The 25,664-nt window shown below is 39.1% G+C and overlaps 1 protein-coding gene across 26 annotated transcripts in view; it reads right to left on the bottom strand.

Annotated features, from left to right (window-relative positions):
- The window catches only part of GPHN (gephyrin), a 417,472-nt gene that overhangs the window by 5,290 nt on the left and 386,518 nt on the right, over window positions 1-25,664 (bottom strand). For 16 of the 26 annotated variants that reach the window (XM_063439077.1, XM_063439080.1, XM_063439078.1 and 13 more), the window contains 11 exons: window positions 23,459-23,596; window positions 22,917-23,009; window positions 22,458-22,513; window positions 17,106-17,225; window positions 11,554-11,612; window positions 10,653-10,806; window positions 10,369-10,490; window positions 9,705-9,792; window positions 6,876-6,949; window positions 6,002-6,066; window positions 4,797-4,925 (listed from right to left, as the gene is read on the bottom strand). In XM_063439077.1, the coding sequence (XP_063295147.1) occupies window positions 4,797-4,925; window positions 6,002-6,066; window positions 6,876-6,949; window positions 9,705-9,792; window positions 10,369-10,490; window positions 10,653-10,806; window positions 11,554-11,612; window positions 17,106-17,225; window positions 22,458-22,513; window positions 22,917-23,009; window positions 23,459-23,596 (1,098 nt within the window). The remainder of the gene's footprint in view (window positions 1-4,796; window positions 4,926-6,001; window positions 6,067-6,875; window positions 6,950-9,704; window positions 9,793-10,368; window positions 10,491-10,652; window positions 10,807-11,553; window positions 11,613-17,105; window positions 17,226-22,457; window positions 22,514-22,916; window positions 23,010-23,458; window positions 23,597-25,664) is intronic. The other 10 variants (XM_063439085.1, XM_063439090.1, XM_063439097.1 and 7 more) reach the window with 1 other exon arrangement.

Raw genomic sequence — 25,664 nt, 5'->3', positions numbered from 1 at the left:
ATGTGTATTTTGATCTGTAAACACAATTATGGAGTCTTACTATTCTGAAGTACATTAAAGGAACACTATAGTCACCTAAATTACTTTAGCTAAATAAAGCAGTTTTAGTGTATAGATCATTCCCCTGCAATTTCACTGCTCAATTCCCTGTCATTTAGGAGTTAAATCACTTTGTTTCTGTTTATGCACCCCTAGCCACACCTCCCCTGGCTATGATTGACAGAGCCTGCATGAAAAAAAAAAACTGGTTTCACTTTCAAACAGATGTTATTTACCTTAAATAATTGTATCTCAATCTCTAAATTGAACTTTAACCCGTTAACGCCGTTACGGCGTTCCATGCCGTCCCCATTATAATGGGCTTTAAAGCCGTTGCGGCGGCATGGAACGCCGTAACGGCTTTGAGCCCCAGGAGGTAAGTTATACTTACCTCCGCCGCGATCCTCTTCTGGGGGGCTGCCTGACAGCCCAGGCAGCCCTCCCACGGCAAATGAGGCCCCCGGGGGCCATGTGATCGCTCTCAAAGAGCGATCACATGGCCCTCTATAGCTGGCTGTGGATCTGCCTGCAGGGGGACTGTCTAAAATATCAGACAGTCCCCCTGCTGGTAAGAAAGTATAAAAAAAGAAATTAAACATGTTAAAAAATAAATTGAAAATATTTTTATATATATATAATATGTATATATATTATATATATAATATATATACATATTATATATATGTAACGTCATACAAAGTGTATTTTAATACTAATATAAGTATATATATTAGCATTAAAATACACTTAGAATGATGTTACATATATATAATATGTATATATATTATATATATAATAGATGTACATATATATATTATATATATATACGTATAATTAAAATAATAAATAAATAAAATAATAAAATAAATAAATAAAATATTGAAACAAAATTTAATATAAATTATATATTCATATGTAATTTCATTCTAACTGTATTTTGGTTTTAATATATATATATTGGTAACAAAATACACTTAGAATGACATTCTATATATATCTATCTATATATAAAATACAAATAACCGCAAATATATATATATAGATAAATACATATAATTACATAAAAGATTACATTAGTATACACGTAGAATTTAAATACATATATATGTATATATATTAAAATTCTACATGTATATTTAAATAATCTTTTAACATAATTATGTGATTTGATTAATTAAAATTTGATTGACATGCCTGACAACACAGGGAGAAAGTGCAGAGAATTTAATTTGCAAGCACTATATTTGACCCTGTAATACTCCACGACACCATAAAACCTGTACATAGGGGGTACTGTTTTACTCGGGAGACTTCGCTGAACTCAAATATTAGTGTTTCAAACTGGTAAATTGTATTACAACGATGATATTGTAAGTAAAAGTGACGTTTTTTGCATTTTTTACAAACAAACGGCACTTTTATGGACTATATTATTGTTGTAATATGTTTTACTGTTTTAAAACACTAATATTTGTGTTTAGTGAAGTCTCCCGAGAATAACAGTACCCCCCATGTACAGGTTTTATGGTGTTTTGGAATGTTAGAGAGTCACATATAAGGCTTGCGTTTCATTTTTTTCACATTGAAATTTGCTAGATTGGTTATGTTGCCTTTGAGAGCGTATGGTAGCCCAGGAATGAGAATTACCCCCATGATGGCATACCATTTGCAAAAGTAGACAACCCGAGGTATTGCAAGTGGGGTATGTCCAGTCTTTCTTAGTAGCCACTTAGTCACAAACACTGGCCAAATATTCGTTTTTTGCTTTTTTCACACAAAAAAAAATATGAACGCTAACTTTGGCCAGTGTTTGTGACTAAGTGGCTACTAACAAAGACTAAACATACCCCACTTTCAATACCTTGGCTTGTCTACTTTTTCAAATGGTATGCCATTATGGGGGTAATTCTCATTCCTGGGCTACCACACCGTCTCAAAGGTAACATTACTAATCTGGCAAATTTCAATTTGAAAATGGAACATTCTATATTTGACCCTGTAACTTTCCAAAACAACATAAAACCTGTTAATGGGGGGTACTGTTGTACTCGTGAGACATCGCTGATTACAAATATGTGCATTTTGTTGCAGTAAAACCTAACAGTATTATGACATTTACAGCTAAAATGTGAGGCGGAACTACACATTTTTAAAAAATAAATAAATTTCTCACAGTTTTTTTTATTTTATTCATAATAAATTATATTCCATATATGAATAGTTAATGGTAAATTAAAGCCCTGTTTCTCCTGAACAAAATGATATATAATAAGTGTGGGTGCATATAATATGAAAGAGGGGAACTACGGGTGAACAGACATATAGCGCAAATTCCAGTTTTTGTTTACGTTTTGTTTTGATCAGAACGTGCACTATTGACTCCGTCCTGAAGGGGTTAATCACATACAGGAGGCTCTTGCAGGGTCTAGCAAGCTATTAACATAGCAGGGATAAGAAAATCTTAATTAACCCCTTAAGGACACATGACGTGTCTGACACGTCATGATTCCCTTTTATTCCAGAAGTTTGGTCCTTAAGGGGTTAAACAGAACTTGCAATAAAGAAAGCCTAAATAGGGCTCTCTTTACAGGAAGTGTTTATGGAAGGCTGTGCAAGTCACATGCAGGGAGGTGTGACTAGGGTTCATAAACAAAGGGATTTAACTCCTAAATGGCAGAGGATTGAGCAGTGAGGCTGCAGGGGCATGTTCTATACACCAAAACTGCTTTATTAAGCTAAAGTTGTTCAGGTGACTATAGTGTCCCTTTAATATCACAAATAGTACATTGTCTCGTGTTAATTTGCTTAACAGTTAATCGCAGAAAGTTTCAAACTTTACTGCACATAATATGGCAAAATTAGCTAGCAAAAATACATCATAGCTCAAGAACTCCGAGCTCAGACTTCTGCACAAATCCTTTTCACCTGCAATCAACAAATTAACTTCCAGTTAATCTACGTCCAAACCAATAGATCGGTCACACGAATACCAGATGGATCGATCGGTTCGGGTGTAGCACAACAGTAATTTCATTTGTGTGTTACAGGTAAAAAGTATTTGTGCACAAGTCTAGTTTTCAATTAGTAGCAAATTATTTTCTTACACATAGCCTTCTGCGCCTTCTAATCTATCGATTTATATAGCGCATAAACAGCAAGCCCTTCTCTTTAAAATGTAAACATCTACTTAATTTGGAACCCTTCTAGAAGGGTTAGACAGGCTACATATTTGTGGCGCTACTCACACGATTGGCACAGCAAATTGATATTTCCGTGCGAACCGATTGAGTGAGTCCAGCGCGCAGCCCACTTTCGATTAACAAGTAGGGCATTGCTTGCGCACAAAGAGGTCCATGTTGCTCTAGTGTCCTCATTCCCGCATATCGCAGGCATGACGTGGACCAATAAGTAAACACCTAACTCTATTTAAAGTGTTTTTGCCCCAATTACTGTACCAGATCATGATGGCTGTATCCAGTACTTTGTTTTGTTATTTTTGGTATTGACCTTGGCTTGTTTTTAGATATTGTGTACTTCTGTAACACCAACTCTGCTAGTTTTTACATTTTCCTGTATTGCTGAATCTGGCTCTATATTGTATCTACATTTATTTGGACTCTCCGTTACTTTGACCTAGCCAGTATTTGGCAATGATTTCTCTCTTTGTACGTTAAGCCTGGCCACTCTATTTATCTTTATTAGTTGTCCTAAGTTCTGTGTTTTAGTACATTCTAACCTCTACAATATCATTCTATAATATATGAACAGATTTTCTTAGCAAGGTGAAAACAATTAAATTATTTAAATACAAATCAAAATTACACTCATGAACTTCCAGCTTCTTTACATCTTACATATATATATAAAACATAAATGGATCTAAAACTCCTATATATTTCATCCACACTGTGCAGGACCTCTTGCTTGTGATTCAGGCACATCCTCATAACAGTGAAGAAATTAACGTGGAGAGGGCCCTGGTGTTGGAATTATTTTTGGGACCCCCCTATCGCAAGTGTGGCAAAAAGTTAGATCCCCCTTCTGTAGTACAACTCTCACAATTCACTGCCAGCTGGGGAACAACCATTTGCCAATCCTTGCAGGGCTGCATATAGCGCTGAGCAGTATTTGTGTGTTTCAATGGAAGCATTTTTATGTATGAAGTATGTGTGAGTGAATGTAGTGGTATGTTTGTATCTAGTGTTAGCATTTCAATGCATTCCTGCATAGTATATTTGTAATGCAGTTGTGTGTTTATATATAATGTTGGTGTTTTAATACAGAGGTGTATTTGTATGTAGTGCTGATGTTTGAATGCAGGGGTGTATTTGTGTGTTGTGTTGGCAAGATGCTGAGATGTAGGCACATATACACATACATACACACACTGACACACATGCAGATACAGAGACACAAATATACACGGACAATTATACAGACACACTGCTACACACACTGTCGCACATGCATATACACAGGCACGCTGCTACATACAATTACACACATAAAGATACACAGATACGCCGCTACACACACTGACTCACATGCAGATACATATCTAGATACACACACTGAAACACATAGATACACAAACACACAAATGCAGATACACATATGCAGCTACACGGGCACAAACACTGACACGTATACAGATACACAGATAGATATACATACACAGATATACATACACAGATAGAAACACTGACAAACATGCAGGTCACAATGTACACATTTTCAGCCACCCTCCTGTTTCCTACCTTTTAGGTGCAGGAGGGTGGCTTCTGCTGGCTGAGGCTGTTGGGAGTTAGGTGCTGACTCTCCAAATCCATGTCCCTCTCCTCTGTGGATTCTCTTCCCTCTCCCTCCCGCGCGGCTCGGCCTGTTAGCTGGGAGAAAGTGACAGGTTCTCACTTCCTCCCAGGCTGCCATAACATTATTACAAGGGCCTTGTCGCGCTGTAAAAGGGCCGAAGCATACGAGCAGGCCCATGAAGACACATGCCCATCGGGTGGCACTAAGTGCATGGGTCACCTAACAGGCCCCCCTCAGTAGTTCTGCCATTGCCTCATAATTGTGTTTGCTGTTGGCAGTGACACAGCATATGTCACATAGAAGCTGAATGTCCCTTGTTAAGTCATATAATTATTACATATTGAGGAATATGTGTGCTGCACCTATACAAAGACGTGTGGGGACATGGAGGCAGAGACAGGAAGTAAGAAAGGATAGAGAAACTAGACAGCTTGGCTCACTGGAATTCATGCAGACAGCTTGGCTCACTGGAATTCATGCAGACAGCTTGGCTCACTGGAATTCATGATAATAAGTCAATTCATGACAAAATTTATCTGGTGACTCCATTATTGCGTGTGCAAATCTACACTTATGTCTCAGACAATGCATTGATATTCATGTACTCCTGATGTAACAGTTACTAAACATTTCAATGGTTCCTTCCCCCATTCCTACGTCTACATCATGCGAATCCTTTCAGCCATTTTTAGTTTTGAACTCAACATTTGGCTTTGTTTCCTGACCATGCTTTTTATTGCTAGCAATGTCCTCCAGGTTGCTTTTGGCAACTGCTACGGTCTCATCCTCTAGTGGGAATATCAGTGTCTGTCATTCACATACTCCCTAGTGTATTGCTACATTTTAGGTATGTCTGCCTAGTGGTGTATTGACAGCTGACGTCTTCATTATTACCAGGTTCCACAGGGACCAAACTGAGAGCTTGATGTTCTGACATTAAAATTTAATGTATGCTCAAGGTTAAAACTGATAATTACATTTTCCATTAATGCATCTCGTTATGCAACCAGGAAGTTAGTGATATTAACTGTGAATGGCACACATACAACTAAATAGAATCAATTCCTCCTTAAATCGTGCATCTCCTGTGTAAAAAATATGTATATACATACAAAAGTATTTATCAGTCTGTTGTCACCATGTTACTCACCAGGGAGTGCAAATATAATTTTTCTTACACCATCAATGTCCAAGGTTGCAAAGGTGGTAGGCAGGCTAAAAACCAAAGTTACTTTAATTAGTCATATAAACATAAAGCATATTTATAATTACTTTACTCATTCTTTTTAATTGGACTTTCTCTTAACCATACAAATTGCACACCACCTATTGGCTACATTTTGCACTGTACATAATCCATGATTTGGTAGTGTCACTGTATACAATTTTACAGAAAATTATTTAACACTGCCAGAATTTGCATCTCAGGTATTTCTAGGTACAAACATATCAGGTGCCCTCCCACTGTCAATCAAACAAATAAAACCTATGTATTAAATAAAATAAAAAAGCTTCCTTAGAAATATGTAATCTTGCCACTTAAATCTGTAATAATTTATCTGAAGAATACATGGATGCCAAGATTTATCAAGAAGCCCATGCAAGCTTCCTCATCTCATGTCCTAGTGAGCTGTTATTCTTATATTATTCTTCCATCATGTGGAAAGCAAAGATAATAAAAAATGACATTTGTAGTCGGGTGCCCTTCTGAGACAGACTCACGTAGGTAGTTTCCTTCAGGCAAATTCAACACTGCTAATCATTAGGCTTTATTGTGCCAAATTCCAGAACAAACATAATTTAACAAGATGTTGGCACATGTGCACTCAAAATCAGAGGACAGATTGCATGTCAATCTGCAGAGACACCAAATTTAAGAACTGCAGACTATCTGATTTATTTCTTGAATGCACTTAAAATGTGAATTAAAAAAAAAAAAAAAAAAGACTGGTGAACACAGAAATGTTCCATTTAGCCACACAATTGCCAATGTCTTTATAAATATGAAAATGCTGAAAACTTACCCTGGCTTCATAAATACTCTACCAAAGTGTATTTGTGCATGGAGATCAATGTCGAGCACTTGCTTAAGATAATCCTGCCATGCACAAAGGGAAAAAAGTACAAACTTTAAATACAACTGGTATGTAGGCACAAGAAGGAATTTTAACTAATCTACTGTCATCACATGTAAAAAAGTTAGAATTATATTTCTTGCACAACCCTTGAGCTGCCTGCTCATGAACACAGCAGTTGCCTATAAAAATAAATATGAAGTGAGTAGTGTAGGGCCTGCATGTGATGGGAATTGTGTACTTGTTGGGCTGTTGTGATGGAATTATGTGCATGATGGGCATAGGCCTGCGCACGGGGTGTGCCGGGTGTGCCTGGGCACACCCTAATCCCCGCGGCACGCCGATGTATTGAGACCGGCAGGGGAGATCTCAGGATCCCCCCCTGTCGGTCCATGCAGAGCCGGCGCTATCCGAGCGCCGGCTCTGCTCTCAGCCTCCCCTCACCGGCTCACAGGCAGTGAGGGAGGCAGGAGAGGACCGGCGGAGCTCTTGCCAGCAGCTCCGCCGGGTTCCTCTCGCGAGATCTGAGCGTTGCCGCGGCAACGCTCAGATCTCGCGTGAGTGAACTCTAGCCCTGCGGGGCTAGAGTTCACTCTCCACTGGACCACCAGGGATGGATGGCGGCAGCAGGATCCCCCCTCCCAGGCATAAGGTAAGAAGGGAGGGGGGATAACTGATCTGCCCCCACCTCCACTGGACCACCAGGGAAAGCAGCAAGGAAATATCCCCCCTCCCTACATAAAGTAAGAAGGGAGGGGGGATATTGAGTAATGTACCTCCACCCCCCACAGTCACCCACACACACATATACACAGCACCAACACACATACAGCACCCACACACAGCACCCATAGACATACACAGCACCCACAGACATACACAGCACACACATACAGCACCCACACACAGCACCCACAGACATACACAGCACCCACAGACATACACAGCACCCACACACATTCAGCACCCACACACAGCACCCATAGACATACACAGCACCCACAGACATACACAGCACCCACACACATACACAGCACCCACACACATACACAGCACCCACAGACATACACAGCACCCACAGACATACACAGCACCCACAGACATACACAGCACCCACACACATACACAGCACCCACACACATACACAGCACCCACACACATACAGCACCCACACACACAGCACCCTCACAAACACACAGCACTCTCACACACATTACACAAACAGCACTCTCACACAGCACACTAACAGTACCCTCACAAACACACATCACCCTCACACATAGTACATTTACAGCACCCTCACAAGTGCACACACACAAACAGCACCCTGACACACAGTACATTCACAGCACCCTCACAAGCACGCACACACAAACACCCTCACCCACATAGTACACTACCAGCACCCTCACACATCACACACACAGCTTTGTGTCTGTGTGTGTATATATGTGTATATATACATATACATAAATATATATATATATGTATATATATATATATATATATATATATATATGCCGCGTGTGCTTGTGCTTTAGGGTGCACACCCTAATGCAATAGGCTGCGCACGCCTATGATGATGGGATTTGTGTCGGAGTTGTGAATTTTGTGTACAATGTGTAAACATGTGTGGCAAACGTGCCTATGCCACGAGCTCCTGGAGGAGCCTGTTAGCTAGCCTCCTGCCCAAGGACTATGGGCTGTATTCAAAGACCCTGTGCGGGAGTTAACCTGCCCAGCCTCCCCAAGCAGCTTTCCCTCGGTGCCTCTGGTTCGGCCACCTTCCCTTCTCTGGAACTGAACCAAACGCTAGCTCCCTGGTACTTAGCCGCGACCGCTATGGAACTAATTTCAGCATGAGAACGTTGTGTTTCCCGGTCACTTTAGCGGTAGTTTCGGCCGCAGGAGCTCCTGAAAGTTGACCGGCCATATACTTATACTACCATCACCACTTAAGAAGAGAACTCCCAAGGAAGGGGTCCCCTTATAAAGGACTCCAAGTCTTCAACAACTTCCTTTGTGAGTTGGCATTCTTACTAAAATGTATTTTTCTCTAAAAGTTTTAAAAGTTGTCTGCAGTATCATCTTTCAAATTTTGTCTGAGGTTTTTAACAACGCTAAAGAGTGATTTGAACTCTGTATGTATAAAAGTGTGTAACAGTTTTAAAAGATTTTGGAACCTTTTATTTGATACTACAAGCACTTAAATAATACAAGACTGTATAGTATATTTCTTACTTTGATTACAGAAGTGCACAATAATTAAGGACTCTTGATGTGTGTATTTGCACAATTTTTGTGGGAAGATTTTCTAATTTGTAATAATAAGTTGTATTAAGCACTACACCAATTTAACACATACGGATTTTGGTCTTTAAGTTACTAAAGGGTGTACTGTAAGGTGTAGAGTGTTTGAGCAGCTAACTGTAATTAATTATTCACATTATCATTTATTTACATTTTTAAATACCCCCTTGTTTACATACAATATAAGGCCATTTCCCCAAACCCTATGTGCACACAATACAAGATAGCCATTTATCCTTCCCATATACTAAAAAAAAAGCACATGGAAACCACAACCATGCTCCAATGAGCCATGCCCCTGTAGGCAGATGCTTACTCTGCCTACTGGCTAATTTAACATTATATATATATATATATATTATATATATATATATATATATATATATATATACATACACGCAATAAATTAGATATCCCTAATATAACTGCAAACTCAAGTTGCGATTTATTGTCCGACTTGAACCATACCTTCTCACCCATTGAAACACCTCCTGATGTGATGATGACATCAGCACGGCTAATACCTTCATTTAAGGCATTAAGTAAATCATCTGGGCTGTACAAAAAGAGAAAAACAGAAAACATCATAAAAAATGCATAGTGAAATTCCGTACACAAAATAAGATATGAAAAGAACAACTCAACGCTTTTTTTGCCATGGTATGAAATAACATTTTATCATATTACATAACTGATGCGTTAGTGACCGGGATGATCTGCTTAGAATTGACCATACTCAACTCGGATTCATGCAGATTTTGTTAAACACAGCTCAAAAATATAAATATGTATTATTATTTTACTTAAGCCTGGTTATAACAATTTCCTTAAAGTTTGCTTTGATGTCTTCAATTTTTTTCATTCTTTATTTCAATGGTTTAAAATATCTCTTGACGGATAGGATATAATTTGTGGCAGTTATAGTTCCCTAATCAGTGCATGCATCAGAAATGCATTATATATCGTAAAAACTATTAATATGGTGTGGGCGTGTGCATTATTTTGTGCGAACAGTGAGTAATATAAAGTTTTCTCATCTCGCAGTTAAGTACAGTCTAAGTGCGAATGACCTCAAAATACAAGATCTGTAACAGGCATTTAAACAAACAAGTCATTCTTCTATGGCACGTACTTGTCTCCAACAATACCCAAGTTGATAGTAGGATAGCCGTGTTCCTGAATTGTTGCTAATAGAGTTGAGCGATTGCTATCTCGGATTTTGCCTGGCAGAAGGTCATCTTCTGGATTCAAGAGCTAAAAAAAGAAATACGTGTGCAAATAATATGTAATAAATATTTTCTTGGTAGAAGCATTTTTAATCTAATACTGAAGCACTGGTGTTAAATGAATTAGAAGATCCATCTAATAAATGGTCAATGTACATTAAAACACAAATCATAATATACCAACACGCACCTCATTTCCTGTTGACATAACAGCAACCACTGGAAACTTATGGACTTCCACTTCTGTAACACCGACAGTTGCAAGAAGACCAATTTCAGAAGGTCCCATGTGTGTACCCTTCGCCAGTACACATTCGCCTCTTTTAATGTCATGGCCTATTGGTCTAGAAGTAAGAAAGCAGAGCATTCACATTGTATTTTTAAATTTTCAGAGTTACGAACTCATTAAATCCTTCAATTGTATTCCCTTTTAGCAGAAAAAGTAGAAAACAATATGTTGAAGACAACTGCGTGCTTGGAAAATATGTAGATTGTGTACTGATATAACAGCAGATACACATAGCAAAAACCGCCGAAACACTCACCACCCAAAATAAATTAGTTATATGCCGAAGAATAAAAACGAATCAGCATATAATAAGGATACATTTGTTTATTTTATTAAACGTATACTAATAAAGAAGAATGGCTGGGTGTCGAGTAGCTTCCTTTTTTGCTTCTCTCCTGAAAGATAACTATATTTATCCCTGCAATTTACATTATCTGGTACGAGGTCATCAGGCATATAACAACAAGGCTACAAAGCTCTTTTGCGGCTTCCGCTAAAGTCTAATTTTACGGTTAATGTGTACCCTATATGGCACATCCTGATTAATAGCGCTGTATTTGTTCACAGTATTTTTAATTCTGTTTTAAAGCTGCTTCTATCTCCTTCATATAATCGCTACCTGCATATCGATTAAGTATATGTGTGCAGTATCAAAGGTCAAATTTTGTTATCAGCAAATGACAGTCATACTCAATAGATATCATAATTCATAGTAATCAATATATCCTGAATCTAAATATCTCACATATTCCTTTCACACAAATAAGCAGTTATTTAGAATGTTAATGTATACAATTCCCACCTGATGTCTTGGCCTGGGCGAGCCTGTACTAAGATGCGAACTTCCAGTTCTTCCGTCCCCTACAAAATAAATGAATTTAAAAGATACATACATTGCATGAGTGCAGCATTAAAGGCACATTTAATAAAACTTGGACACTTGTTAAAAAGTTCATTAAATTCTTTCAAATAGATATTCAGCAGTGAATGTCATAATGTCAACAATCCAGTTACAGTTTCTAACAAGTCTAGCTATTAAGCCTTGTAGATATCTTTTAAATGATTTGTCATGAATGCATTGTTACAATAAATTGATTTTCTAAGTGGAAACAATGAAAATTATTGAGCTATGACTAGAAAAGAGAAAATTGCCATTGAAATAGAATTAGAACATTCAGGAGCAATACATTAGTCTAAATGGTGATACATTTTTATAATTTATGCAGCAATGCATAAGTGTACCACACATATGAACACTTCCACACACTGGTATGTGTTCTGCCCACTGGCATTGACTTTTAAGTACCCTAAACAATTAATAAATCAAGTGCAAAGAGAGAGAAAAGCTGTCCTTATAGAGAAACCCAATATAGGGATGTTAGTATCAAAAGAAATATAGAGCAGGTATAGTATCCTGTCGCAAGAGATATTACAATATCATACTTTAATAGGGTAAATAAACGTCAGTTCTGAGTGGCAGTAGGTGCTGGTTACCTCTTGGCTGGCACACAGACTTACTGGCATTAAACAAAAAAATAACAATAGACAGTAGACAAATAAGTATTAAAACTACCCTATCCTTGCTCATAGGCTGGTCCAGATTACTGGTCAGTGGCAGTAGGGAGGGAAGGGCGAGTACTCCCTACTATGTGATTTTAGAACATATCAACATAGTACCACCCCCTTACCCACACGTCCCGTTTTGTTTAATGCCAGTAAGTCTGTGTGCCAGCCAAGAGGTAACCAGCACCTACTGCCACTCAGAACTGACGTTTATTTACCCTATTAAAGTATGATATTGTAATATCTCTTGCGACAGGATACTATACCTGCTCTATATTTCTTTTGATACTAACATCCCTATATTGGGTTTCTCTATAAGGACAGCTTTTCTCTCTCTTTGCACTTTAAACTTTGAGGGTTACCCCCTCCCTGTCCGGTCACACTTGACAACGTTATGGGCCAACCCATGTCTCTATCTAATTAATAAATCAAGGAACAGAAACATGTTGATGGCATTTGGACACTACAGGTTTTACCTTCCTCAAAGATAAAACAAGCAGTAGCCTAATAATATGCATTTTGTTTCAAATGAAACCTAATGGAAATAATATTTATAATGCCAAATGCAACAATTTGTTGAGTAAAAAGGAATTTAGAGTGGTCTACTAGGCTTAAATCGTCAAAAAAACATTAGATAAAAAGCACTGTTAACAAAGTTGTGGGTAGGATTAGTGTCAGATGCCACTTGTAAAGGCAAAAGTGAGCTATAAAGCATTTGAGACATTGTGTGTGGGTAACTACCCAATAGAGCAAGCAATATAGCTCTCTTGAACTTTGATTGCTGCATCATTTTACCTAAAGGGTATAGGCCCTCTATTTAAAGGCAAAGCTCATCTGAAATCTCCTGAGCGGCAAATATCCACAGACATATTTGATAAAAAAGAAAAATGCTAGTAATACCAGGTGGGCCCTTGACTTTCAAGAACCTTACTACAAATATGAACATTTGTGTATAGGATTCTTATGGACAAAATACTTGAATGGATAAAATGTCTTTTTTTACTCTGTACATGTGTGCTCAGTAACTATTTCCTCTGTAAATTCCTCCCATCCGGCTACCCTTCCCATCGAGCAAACCTCGTGTAACAAATTCCTGTGTTAAAATAACAGCTTCCTTTACTAACTCCTCCCTTACTTCCTTTGTGTAACTAACAGCTATGTGCCACGTGTAACAAAATGGAGAATCACTGTTAAAGTAACTGTTTCCCCTTCAGCCCCTCTCTGTTCAGTAACTACTCACTCCCCCTCCCATCGTGTAACCAAGATGGAGCTGGAATGTGGGTGGGAGAACTCTGTAATGATGACATTACATCCTGTAGGGTGGGTTTAGACAAGACCCCATAGACTGTTAACCAATTGTTGTTAACTGTGACTCTATACATGACGTATTTCTGCTTTAAAAGGGGCTCCCACTCCGGGGAATAAATCATTGCTCAGGTTTTTCACTAATCAGAAACTTTGTCTCCGGTGTGAATTACTTCTAGGAAGAGCGTGCACGCATTAATTAATCAATTTGGAAGGAGTAGATAGACAAATAATCAAAGTTTGCTTTGATCTAAATCAGGATGATGATTGACTAACAGTTGTGTTTTACTGAGGGTTCATGTATTTAGTTATTTTATTTTATTCCAGTACGATAAATATACTCCAATACAGTGAAGATGCAATGAAGTTACAAACAGATTGGAAAAACTTACAGACAAATTGTGAGACATGAGCATAAATCATTGCCCTTCTCATCCGTTATAATATTACAGTATATCTTTGATGATGTTTTCAACATAACCAAATTCATGATGGAGAGCATTTAAAAAACACCAGTATCAGCACATGTGCAGGAAAACTCGTACAAGTTTCTAATAAGGTAATATCTGATCCCAATTGTTCTCCATAGATGCAACCCATTGGTGCCAGATCTCTGTTGGCACTGTGGGGAGGAACGAGGAATGCTTATCCACATCTGGCGGTCATGCAGATTGATTAGACAGTTCTGGAAAGTGGTCGGCTACATAATGGGAAAATTGTTGGAGGAACCTCCCTTAATGGAACTGGCGACCTATCTGCTACACCCTTCTCAAATGGCAGTGCAGAACTACAAACGCTCGGCAATTCCAGCTAAAGTGGTAATCCCGATTTACTTTGAGCAAACACATGTCCTCCACCTTGTTTACCCCAGCTTAGACAATAGGTAGACAAGATGGAGGACACCAGAAAATTTGAGGATCTGAAAGTAAACTCTCTCTGTGACAGGGAGAGATATACCCAACAATGGTATTAATGGCTGGAGTTCCTGTCCTCGGCCGATTTCACTAATTTTCAGACTGATTAACAAGTGCGTGACCTCCACATCCTGTACTCTTTCTCCCTGTACCCTTAAGTCCCCTTCCCTTTTTTTTTTCTTTCTACCCCACTTTCTCTTTGTACTTGCTCTCCTGCTGCCTACCCGCGGGGCCAATAACGGATGAGCCTTTTGCACCCTTTCTCCCCTGAATTAGGGCAGCTCAGGATGGTTGCAGTGAATGACAAAACCCTCCTTCTGACCACATGACTGATTTCCCACTAGTCACCAAGTCATCCCATTTCCAGTCCAAAATCTTTAGGTAAACGGGTGTGATTGGAACGGGGAGGGGGAACAGATACATTTGCAAGCAAAACAGCATATCTGATCATTGGCTACTTATTTGTGAAGTGTTCCATGTTGATAGTTTATCATGGTGTTTGATATACCCAATATAGCTCACTGTTCATGTTTACATTAAATTTAGTTTCCTATTATTTCTAGATGCCTTCCAAATTATACATCCTCTGCGAAGGAAACCATGTATTGCTGACAATAGTTGCATCAATAAAAAACAATTGCACACAAATTCATGATGGGGAAAACCTTTTGAGTTTCCATTCCACTGTTTTTGAGAAGGATGCCTCACATTTTGGAAACTGATTCTTTTCCCTAAACTGTGACAAAGGTTGGCAAGTCCCAGAGGTGGTAATTCTAAGGCCAGTTGCCTAACACGCAGCCTGTTGATCTATTTCTTGGATCCCTTCTTCAGTCAAGGTCCTGTTTTATGGCCACCCTTATGCATCACTAGACTCATAGATTTCTTACCCTCTGATTATTTCTGAGATCTATGAATCTTTGTTGCCTACCATTTGGTTTTGGACTGATTTTGGCCTTTGCTTCTTTCCTCCTGGTTCTGACTCTCCAGTCTATGAATTCCTATACTTTCCAATTTCCTTGTTAATAAAAGCCGCCATATTACACAAACTTTCTTGTAGTCTCTTCACTCACTTCTAGGCTTTGGGTGGGAGTGGTGTTTGTCAAGAATGTTATGTACATTTCTTTAATCAACTTCCTTCTCTATAAATCACAGGACATACTTGAAAACGAGAGAAATCTCAATGTATCTTTCCTGGTAAAATATTTTATAAATAAATAAAAGAATTGAATATAACACATTTGTGAACACAGAACCACTTTAACTATGTAAGGCCTATATGTAAGAATACACAAGATATTGGGTTAATATAATGGTCTAGATAAGTAGTTAAAGGGACATGCAACACTTTGAAACAACTGTCTTATTCAAAAGCTTTAGCGCTGAACGAGACGGATACCGCACCTGGCAGGCTAAAAAAGCAGTTAAATATGATTTTGTTTTTCATATTTAGTTGCTTATTCTTTCTTATGCTTTCCACACCTACTCCAGGGGGAACAGAGATCTAACCAATCAGTGTCTTTGTGATGGCAATCACCATCACTGGGGATGGAATGCAGACACTATATGTAGGTCCTCAGATTCCTCTTGTGTTTTGGTCACCCTGTGTCCATTATTGGTGCAGGGTATATTGAATGTATTAATTGTCCAGTTGTATATGCCTTTCTCCCTCCCACTTTTTCCTGTCCTTTTGTTAACCAGCAGGGCATTGTCCCATTGTTCCAGGGGCACTGCCAGACCAGTTCAAACTAGCTGCACTGTCTCTCCTCAATCTCCCATATGGTTCTCAGCCCTTGCTATTGTCTGCGATAGTGCTCTATTCACCCTATTGTATGTAAATGAGGCTGTTGGGGGCATAAATATGTGTGCAGTGTATTAAAGTTAATTGTTGTTTTAACCATCACCAAGTGTCGTCTGATGTTTAGGGAAAAAAGCTCTGATTACTGCTCTGCTGATGAAAAGGGTGTCCAGGGCTATAATCCAAGAAGCCTGGTCCAGGGTGGACAAGGGCCTCAGCGACCCCAGTCAAGCCTCGGCGACTGTGTCTGAAGTGTTCCAGGGATCCTGATAGCTACGAGGAAGCGGATTTTGCGGAGGTACTTGGTCAGAGTACTGGAGCTCCATCACTGTCCTATCCCTAGGTTTGCACATGTGCAGTTGGAAGATCTCTTAATCTTGCAACCTCCTGACAGGGTGGAGAAGAAAGGGAGTCTGATAAGTGTGATAAATGCAGAGCAGGCTCCGATGTCCAATATCTCTCTCCCTGTTGTTTTAGTCAGTGCAAGGATAATGACGAGCTTGCTGCTGCATAATGAGGTCTTATTTTTGGCACTAGTGTTCTAAATTTGTTGATGATAAGAAGGATGGCAAAACACCTCGAGCTGAGAAGCGTGTTCAACAATACAAGCTGACCAATTTTATAGTGAGTTTATAAATGTTTATTACATACTTGTCAAAGTGTTTCTTCCGTTATTTTGGTTTGTATGTTTAAAAGTGGTTGATTTCTGGTTTAAAATAAATGTTCAAGTGATGAATGTCCCTTTAAATTATGGCAAGTTATTATATGCTTACTCACATCATCTGATTCTCTAATGAGTTCAGTGTCTTCTACTTGCACCACTGCATCAGCACCACATGGGATTGGAGCACCAGTTGTTACCCTCATCACTTGTCCCGGCATCACTGTCTGAGTTGGCTGAAATAGAAAAACGAATTAACTTTCTTGGGTATGGTTTTCTCTTTTATAAGACATTACGGCATTGATTTAATAATTTTAGATAAGCTTTTAAAATGATTTAATATTTCGGATACACCTTTAACATTTTTTTTCTTCAAAATATTAAACTACCCAAAATATATATGATATATACAAATATATCAAAATATTAAAATGTTCTTTAAAATATTAGATCCCCATACAAATTATTTTTACACTGGAACATGAGTTTTGTACACAATGCAGTCCAATACAGTCAAAATATTTTATTAAAAATTACATATGAAAAGAGGCAAACATTTCTACCATATTTTTGCAGAAGCTGTCTTCATTCATTGTTTAATTAAGAAATACTGGTGCCAATCTGGGAAATAAGAGGTTTGCACATTTGTAACACCACACTTATTTTCAGACCCACTAACCTTCCAATAATGATTCGAAGGCATATGAATTACCATCATAGCAAAACATGTAAAAACATATTGGATCATCTAATCTTTACCAATACCAATGCAACAGTGGGTGGGATATACTAGGCAGCAAGTGAACAGTCAGTTCTTGAATGGCATGTGTTAGAAGCAGGAAAAATGGGCAAGCGGAAATATCTGAAGAACTTTGACAAGGGCCAAATACTTATGGCTAGATGTCTAGGTTAGAGCACCTCCAAAACAGCCAAGTCTAGTGGGGTGTTCCTGGTATGCAGTGGTTAGTAAGGAAAAAACAAATGTGAAAAGATCATCAATGTAAAGTGAATAAATCAATAATTACCTGCAAAACCTCCCTAAAAATGACAAATTCTCCAATGTTCACCATATACTGCAAATCAATTAATAAACATGCACAAACAATCTATTTGGTCTAAAACTATACTGTATATAACATTAAAAAAAAACTTCTACGTTAATCAATTAGATTATATGTGTCTTTAAGAGACTAAGAAAAGTCAATATCTGCAACAAATCAATGCAACAAATAACATATATAAAATCGTAGTAGAATGACAGATCAGTATAGTGCTAACCACTTACGGGAAGCAGAGACCAGGCTCGGCTCTAGTATGCAGGCACATAGCAAAAGAGGTTCCCTGGTAAACGTGTAGAAAAGCCAACTGGCTTGGAACCCCTTTCAAGCAATCCACCTCAGAAATGTGATCTGAATAGCAACCCCAACTGCCCGTTCTATGCAGGACAGTGTAAAAGTGAAGAAATGTTATTCCAATTTGTTAAAACCGAATAGACAGACAGAGAAGATATTGTGCTTAAGCCTCAAAGTTATCTTTGCTAATTAGCATAAGGCACGCCTCCTTCTTACACCGTAACTTCTGTAGAATCAAGACGTATTTCTCACTTATTGCTATCTTCAGTCATTATCAATGTCATGTTCATGATCTTTTCTTATATGTCCTGAATTCTCCTCCCCATGGTATGCTTTAAATGAGTGAATACTGATGTCCCTTAATCAAGTATTAAATCATTTCATTAATTGGGGCAAGTTAACTACACAATGAATTTTCAGGTCATATTAAAAAAAAAAAAAAAAAACACTTAAAATATCACAATATTATAAATACAAATGTATTTCTCCCCCCCAAAAAATAATTAAAATGTTCTTTCATGGGGGGGCGGAGCCGACCGCCAAACAGATCAGACGCGTCTAGTCTGAGCTCCAGCGCCTAGACTAAATCTTCGGAGCCAACTCGGTACCAACAGCACCCACTAATCCACAAAGGTGCCCAAACTGCCCACAAGCTACAGGCGAACACAAAGGTACCAGCAACGACCCAGCACGGTACCGGTGTAACCCGATCAAGGTTTAAGGCCTACCGGGCTTGAGCTGGGAAGAGACGGCCGCTCTCCCAGGTCTCCGAACGGCGTTTGGCTGCCTCCCCCCCCCCCCTGGACCGGTGGGGGTTATCCCGGTCCTCACCCAGTGGCCAAGACAGCAACAGGCCAGCCAAGACCCAGCAGCAGCCTCAATACCGCAAGCTGTGGCCTAAACACCTCAACTAAAATGGCGGACGCCACACGCGCCGAAGGCACCGAGAGAGCCTGCAACGATCCAGCGCCCACTACACAAAGCGCTCACAAGCTCAAACCAGACCGTTACCCACAACAACCAGAGGGAAACTTACAGCAAAGTGCCCCGACAAGACACAACCTCTGGGACACGATCCGGAGCTCTGACCACAGCTCCAAGGCTGGCCCAAGTCAAGCAAATCATGCGGAAAAGCCGGGGGCACAGCAAACCAGTACCCGCACCGCAAAGGATCACACAGAAGGCACACAAGCGAACACCTCCATCCCAGACAAGCCGGGGAGCAGGTCTCCCACACAACGAGCCGCACACCACTTACAGAAGACCACACTTTATCCAGCATTGGAAGGGGGCAGAAAAATTCGCACCCCACGACCCGAGCCACAAGCCCCTCACACACGCAACAGCCGAGGGGTTCAACCCAAGAAACCGCGGACGACACAACGCCCCCCAGTAAATAGGGCCCAAACTCCTCCACAGGCATACCACCGGGTATCCCCCAGAGTGTCCAGAAGCGCCCCTGAGGCGAACACTGCAGGCAAGACACGAGTGGCAGCAATGGGCATCGGCTAAAAGGACTAACTTGCGCCTCATGAGCGTGCACGTCTCCATGGGGTCAGTCGTTTATCCTGCCAGACTTCATCCTGAGGGGCTATACGGGACTTTCGTTTACCTGATTTGGCCTTTATGCGATATACCTCAATATGTGCGACCTTCTAAAAGCTAACTACTAAGTAACCGTTACAGTCTCAAGACTGCTTACTCGCCCACTAGCATATCCTACATTAGCATGGTTTCATAGCCTAGCGTAGTGCAACGATAGCCAGTCCTGTTAGCATGATCTATCCCTCTCCTCTTAGCTAATAGACATAGCAGATTTAGCATGTTTTAGCAATGTTTTCAACCTTATACCAGCAGCTGGCGTGGGTTAAGTGACTCTAGCGATCGCTATATTAACTGCCCTAATTATGCCGACCTCCTCGCTATTAGACAGCTTAGCACAGATGTTTTTGCCCTATAATTTTTCTGTGGCTTAGCCTAAATGTGTTCCCTGGCATTCCTCTAAGTTGTTTCTTGTACTGTGATACAAACCTTAGTACCAACGTGATTTATCTTGCCTTAACTATCCATATGCCTACAACTGTTTACTCTTATATGTATAGCTTTAAGTACCAAAGTAGTCAGGAAGCTGCAGACAAATCTACTCTTAATTTTATTGTTATTGCATAGACGTATCTACCTAAATAACTTTACCACTAAAAATTGTGCATGTTTTCTCAAAGCCACTGTTTAATATATATATGTTCCCATATTGATAAATGCTGTTGTGGCACAAGTCTATATTTTGTAACCACCTGCACTTCAAAAATAAAGAATTAAAAAAAAAAAAAAAAAAAAAAAATGTTCTTTCATAATAGTTTCAAATACATATAGACAATAAATAATAATAAAAAAAAGCTAGCAGAGGACCAGAGCAGAATCACTAATCTGAGCTCAGAGAGTCTTACTATACAGAACATTTTGGTTTTTAGGTCGAATTTGGGCATACACCCAGATGGAAACCCCACTAACTACTGGAAGGTATTATGTCCTGAAAAAAAACAGAAGCTGACAAAGGCCCAACCAGTCGAGATATAGGGGATCTCCTGCAGAGCTTGCAAAAGTCTATATGGGACAAAATGGCCCTGGGGAACAAGCATTCTATGCTATCTCTCTAGTGAGTTTTCTTAGTCTTTTCAAGATACAGACATATACTAATAAGAGTATTTTTATTGCACATTTTTATTAAAATTTTATATGTTATATATAGTATTATTTTAGACCAAATAGATGTAGATTGTTTACACAATGCTATTACTTGATTTTCACTATATGGTGTATTTAATTTAATTTACATGTTAACTGCTCTTGAAGATACTTAACATAATTGATAAGTATCCCTATTGTTTGAACTCACCCCTATAGATTTGTTTATGGAGTGGTTAGTACTAAAAGTGGTGCAAGACAGGACAACTGGTAAACTGGCGTCAGGGATATGGATGTCATTGATGCATGTGGGGAGCAAAAGCTAGCTAGAAAGTGTATCCATTGTGGATGTGAGTGTGAGAACTGGACCTTAGAGCAACGGAAGATAGTTGCCTGGTCTAACACATTTTCTTTTAGATCAGGTGGATGGCCAGGTGTATGTACACCATTTACCATTTTTCTTCAGGATGCATAGTGGAAAGAAGGCAGGCTGGTGGAGGCAGTGTTATACTCTGGGAAATGTTCTGCTGGGAAATCTTGGCTCCTGGCATTCATGACACGTACCACTTACCTAGAGATTATTGGAGATTACTTACACCCCTTCATGGCAACGGTGTTCCCTGATGGCAGTGGGCTCTTTTAGCAGGATAATGAACCCTGCCTAACTTCAAAAATTGTTCAAGAATGGTTTGAGGAACATGACCAGGTGTTGCCAGATCTCAATCCGATTCAGCATTTGTAGGATGTGCTGGAACAACAAATATGATCCATGGAGGCCTCATGGAGGACTTAAAGGATCACTATAGTGTCAGGAAAACAAACTAGTTTTCCTGACACTATTTAATCCTCGGGTGACCCTCACCCTCAGGGTCCCCCTCCCATTGGGCTAAAGGGCTTAAAACCCCTTCAGCCACTTACCTAAATCCAGCGCCGGGCTCCCTCGGTGCTGGTGACCTCTCCTCCTCCGCCAACGTCAGCTCCCCACGCGCGCATTCTAACAGTCCATAGGAAAGCATTACTCATTGCTTTCCTGTGGACGTTCTGCACGCTGGATGAGAATTTTGCATCCAACGTCGCAGAAGCGCCTCTAGCGGCTGAGGCTGAAATCTCCCTTTACATTAGCTATATCCGTTATGTCCAAAGAAGTGTGAAATTGGTAGGGTATTGAAGAAAAAAGCAGGAATGTAGCTGCCAAGGTGTTTGAAAATAGTTTAACTACTTACCATGGGACTGTGCCATGGAACTCCTGGCATGATAATCACAGCATACTTCAGTGATTACAGTGCATAGGGTGTCACTTTGAGCAATTACACAAAGAAAATCATATAACAACTTTATATACTATTAAATAAGTATATACTATTTTATACTATTAAATAATTCGTTTGTAATGTGCTACAATGTACATAATATACAGAAATCAGAGGTTACCTGTTCGCCGGCTTGGGATTCACCAATGATGAAACGATCTCCAGGCCCATCAGCAGCTGTAAAATTGTCCAAAATAAAATATGACTGACACAACCCCAAGTATTCTAGCTACTTAATATGTTGTATGCTATGCAACATAAATTTGCTTTCACATTTTTTACATACCCTGCATAGTTTTAATGGTACAATATAAAATGTAATATAAAATAAAATAAATGCACTTCACTCCATCATCATATGATAATTTTAATGGGAACTGCCTAGACAGAGTTTTCAAGAAAGGGGTATGTTAATAAGGTTTTTATTTGATAAATTGGGCAGATGAGATTAAAAGATCTATATTTAACGTAAAATCACTAGAAAAGAAAAAAAATGAAAAAAACAACAGTAATCTTTTTTTTTTTTGTTTTTTTAACATGAAATGAAAAGTCTCCCGATATTTGTACTGTTTAATAATACCTCTTACTGCATATCCATCCTTCACTGATGCAGGGAACGGTGGTAAATTGTCTTTTGCGTATACTTCTTGGGCAAGAACACGGCCCATTCCATCTAAAATCAGAATAAAGATCATCAGCATGTAGGGACTATTCCCTGAAAGTTATGAGCAGCTCCATTGATCTTCTCATTATTGTGGATTCCTGCATTTTAAAATGAATGGCAAATTCCTGTCTGAAATATATCTGCTAGTTTCCTTCAGAACTACAACAGCTATATTGTCATAACCAAAGGTTAGGGCATCATAGGATTCCTTAGTATCTTGAATACAAACAGAATCTTGTGCATGTGTTAGAGAAAAGCTATATAACAGTTGTAGACTAAGAGATATACATTTGTGCACGCACATGCACAAGCACACACACAGTGATATCAACACTGCCTTTATTGTAATTCCAAAAAAATGTCACAGAGCTGCCTTGTCAGAAAGCTTTATTGTTATAAGTAATCAGGTGATGAGAGCAAGAAATTGAAAGATGACAGAGATGATGAGAATACGGCACCTCTGTAATTTATAATTTCAGTTCCAAGAACTGGAGTCATCTCTAATACAGTGATGAAGGCTTTGTCCATAGATGTTAATGGGAAAGGAGACATGCGGTGTCTTCTTGCTACCTTGGTGATATCAACAGCGCTGTGACCTAAAAGAAACAAATACACAACATGAATATATCTCTTACTATCAATAATAGGGTACATATTGTAGCATTTATTAGCCCAGTAATATTAATGTAAAATAACAGATGAAATTAGTATCTTGCAATTCCTTTTTGCATTGGACTAACATAATTCTGAAATGACAAGCTTTCAGGAGAACCTCCCTTTCTCTAGATTTGAGAAAGGTCAGTTCTCCCAAAAGCTTTTCATTCCAAAATTCTGTTAGTCCGATAAAAAATTTATTACAAGATACTATTTTCATCAGTTTTTTTTACAATAATAGGGTACACTAAACATAGTATTTCAATCATCACTTGGTCAATAGCACATCATATTTAATTTTTGGGTACCCGAGTTATAGTGTGATTACTAAATATTATTGACAAGTTGTTCTTTTTAAAAACAATCTATAAGTACCTTCCATTTGTATAATTTATGGTGGCCAGAAGCTTAAACAAGTCATAGACAACCAGAACGGTGTTATTAAAATGTACAATAAATATATTTAGAGACATTGGTTGGAAGTAGGCAAGGACATTCATTGTACATAGTGTTGGCCTCATTCATAGATCTTTGAAAGATCTGCTCAACAGACTAATTGTCACTATGGTTCACCGAGGTTTGCAAATAGAAACCACCCTAAAAAAAATTTGGATGTGAAATTCACAGTTGAAGGAAATTATGTCCATGGAATACCTAATGAGTTATTTGCAATTCCCAACAAGAGTAGATGAACTGCCTAAGAGATTACAAATGTACAGTGTTTATGACGCAACCATCAATCCTATCATTTTCTTGTAATTGACTGTTGACAGACTGTCCAAAAAAATCAGAGTAAGTTGATTGACATTTAAAAAGTATTTTCTCTGTGTTAAAATTTGCATGTTACTGGAGTCTAAGAACACTCCTTAAAAAAAAAAAGTAACAGAGATGTCTTTAGAAGATGAAGCCACCAACAATTAATTCTCAGAAAAGTTTGTATCAGGTTATTCTCAACTAGGGATGTGCATGGGCAAAAAATTTGGTTCGGTTCGGGATTCGGCAATTCTGTTCGGTTCGGCAATCCAAAATTCAGTACTTCGGGAATCCTGAAATTTGGTTTGTTCTTTGGGAATTCGGCAATTCCCTAAGCCTAATCCTAACCCTACCCCTAACCCTATCAGGGTTAGGTGTAAAGGTAGGGTTAGGTTAAAGGGGCACCTTAGGCACCCAGACCACTTCTGCCCATTGGAGTGGTCTGGGTGTCAACTCCCACTACCCTTTAACCCTGCAACTGTAAATATCGCAGTTTTCATAAACTGCAATATTTACATTGCAGGATTAACTCCTCCGCTACTAGACAGCCACTAGAGGGCACTTCTGGGTTTATAGCACCTCCAGCGTCGCTGAAATCCCCATAGGAAAGCATTTTTCAATGCTTTCCTATGGGGAGGTCTAATGCGCGTGGCCGCTCATGCGCAAAAGGTCTCCCCCGCTGGATGATGTCGGCGGGGGAGGAGCGTGGGCAGACCCTGAACCAGCGCCGAGGGACATCAGAGCTGGATGCAGGTAAGTCACTGAAGGGGTTTAGGGAGAGGGGATCTGCAGTGGAGAGGGGATCTGCAGTGCCAGGAAAACTGATTGTTTTCCTGGCACTGGAGTATCCCTTTAAGGTTAGGGTTAGAGTCTGGTCATCATTCCCTTAATTTTCCCTCCCTCTCCTGTTTTGCCACCTTTCAGAAATCCAAAGTACTTTGGCACTTTGGTTCAAGCATCCGAATGTCCAAATTGCCGAAATTCGGCCAAATTTAAATTCGGACCGAAACGAATTGCACATGTCTATTCTCAACCTCCTGAACAGGAAGATTCTTGGTCCCGAAGAATAAAGAACAATAATGTCCCTGAGAACGATGACTTGAAATACATTTTTTCCCTTCCTGAGGAACACATACTCGTAATAACAAAATCCAAACCAGATTCAAAGAAGATTATTACCCTTTAAGGGTAAACTCAAAAACATTTTTTGAAAACTAAATCTGGAATAAGCAGTTAAAAAACAAACAAAACAAAAAA

The sequence above is a fragment of the Pelobates fuscus genome, chromosome 13 (assembly GCF_036172605.1).
Source record: "Pelobates fuscus isolate aPelFus1 chromosome 13, aPelFus1.pri, whole genome shotgun sequence".
In the NCBI taxonomy this organism is placed as follows: domain Eukaryota; kingdom Metazoa; phylum Chordata; class Amphibia; order Anura; family Pelobatidae; genus Pelobates; species Pelobates fuscus.
This window is presented reverse-complemented; position numbering and strand designations above follow the sequence as displayed.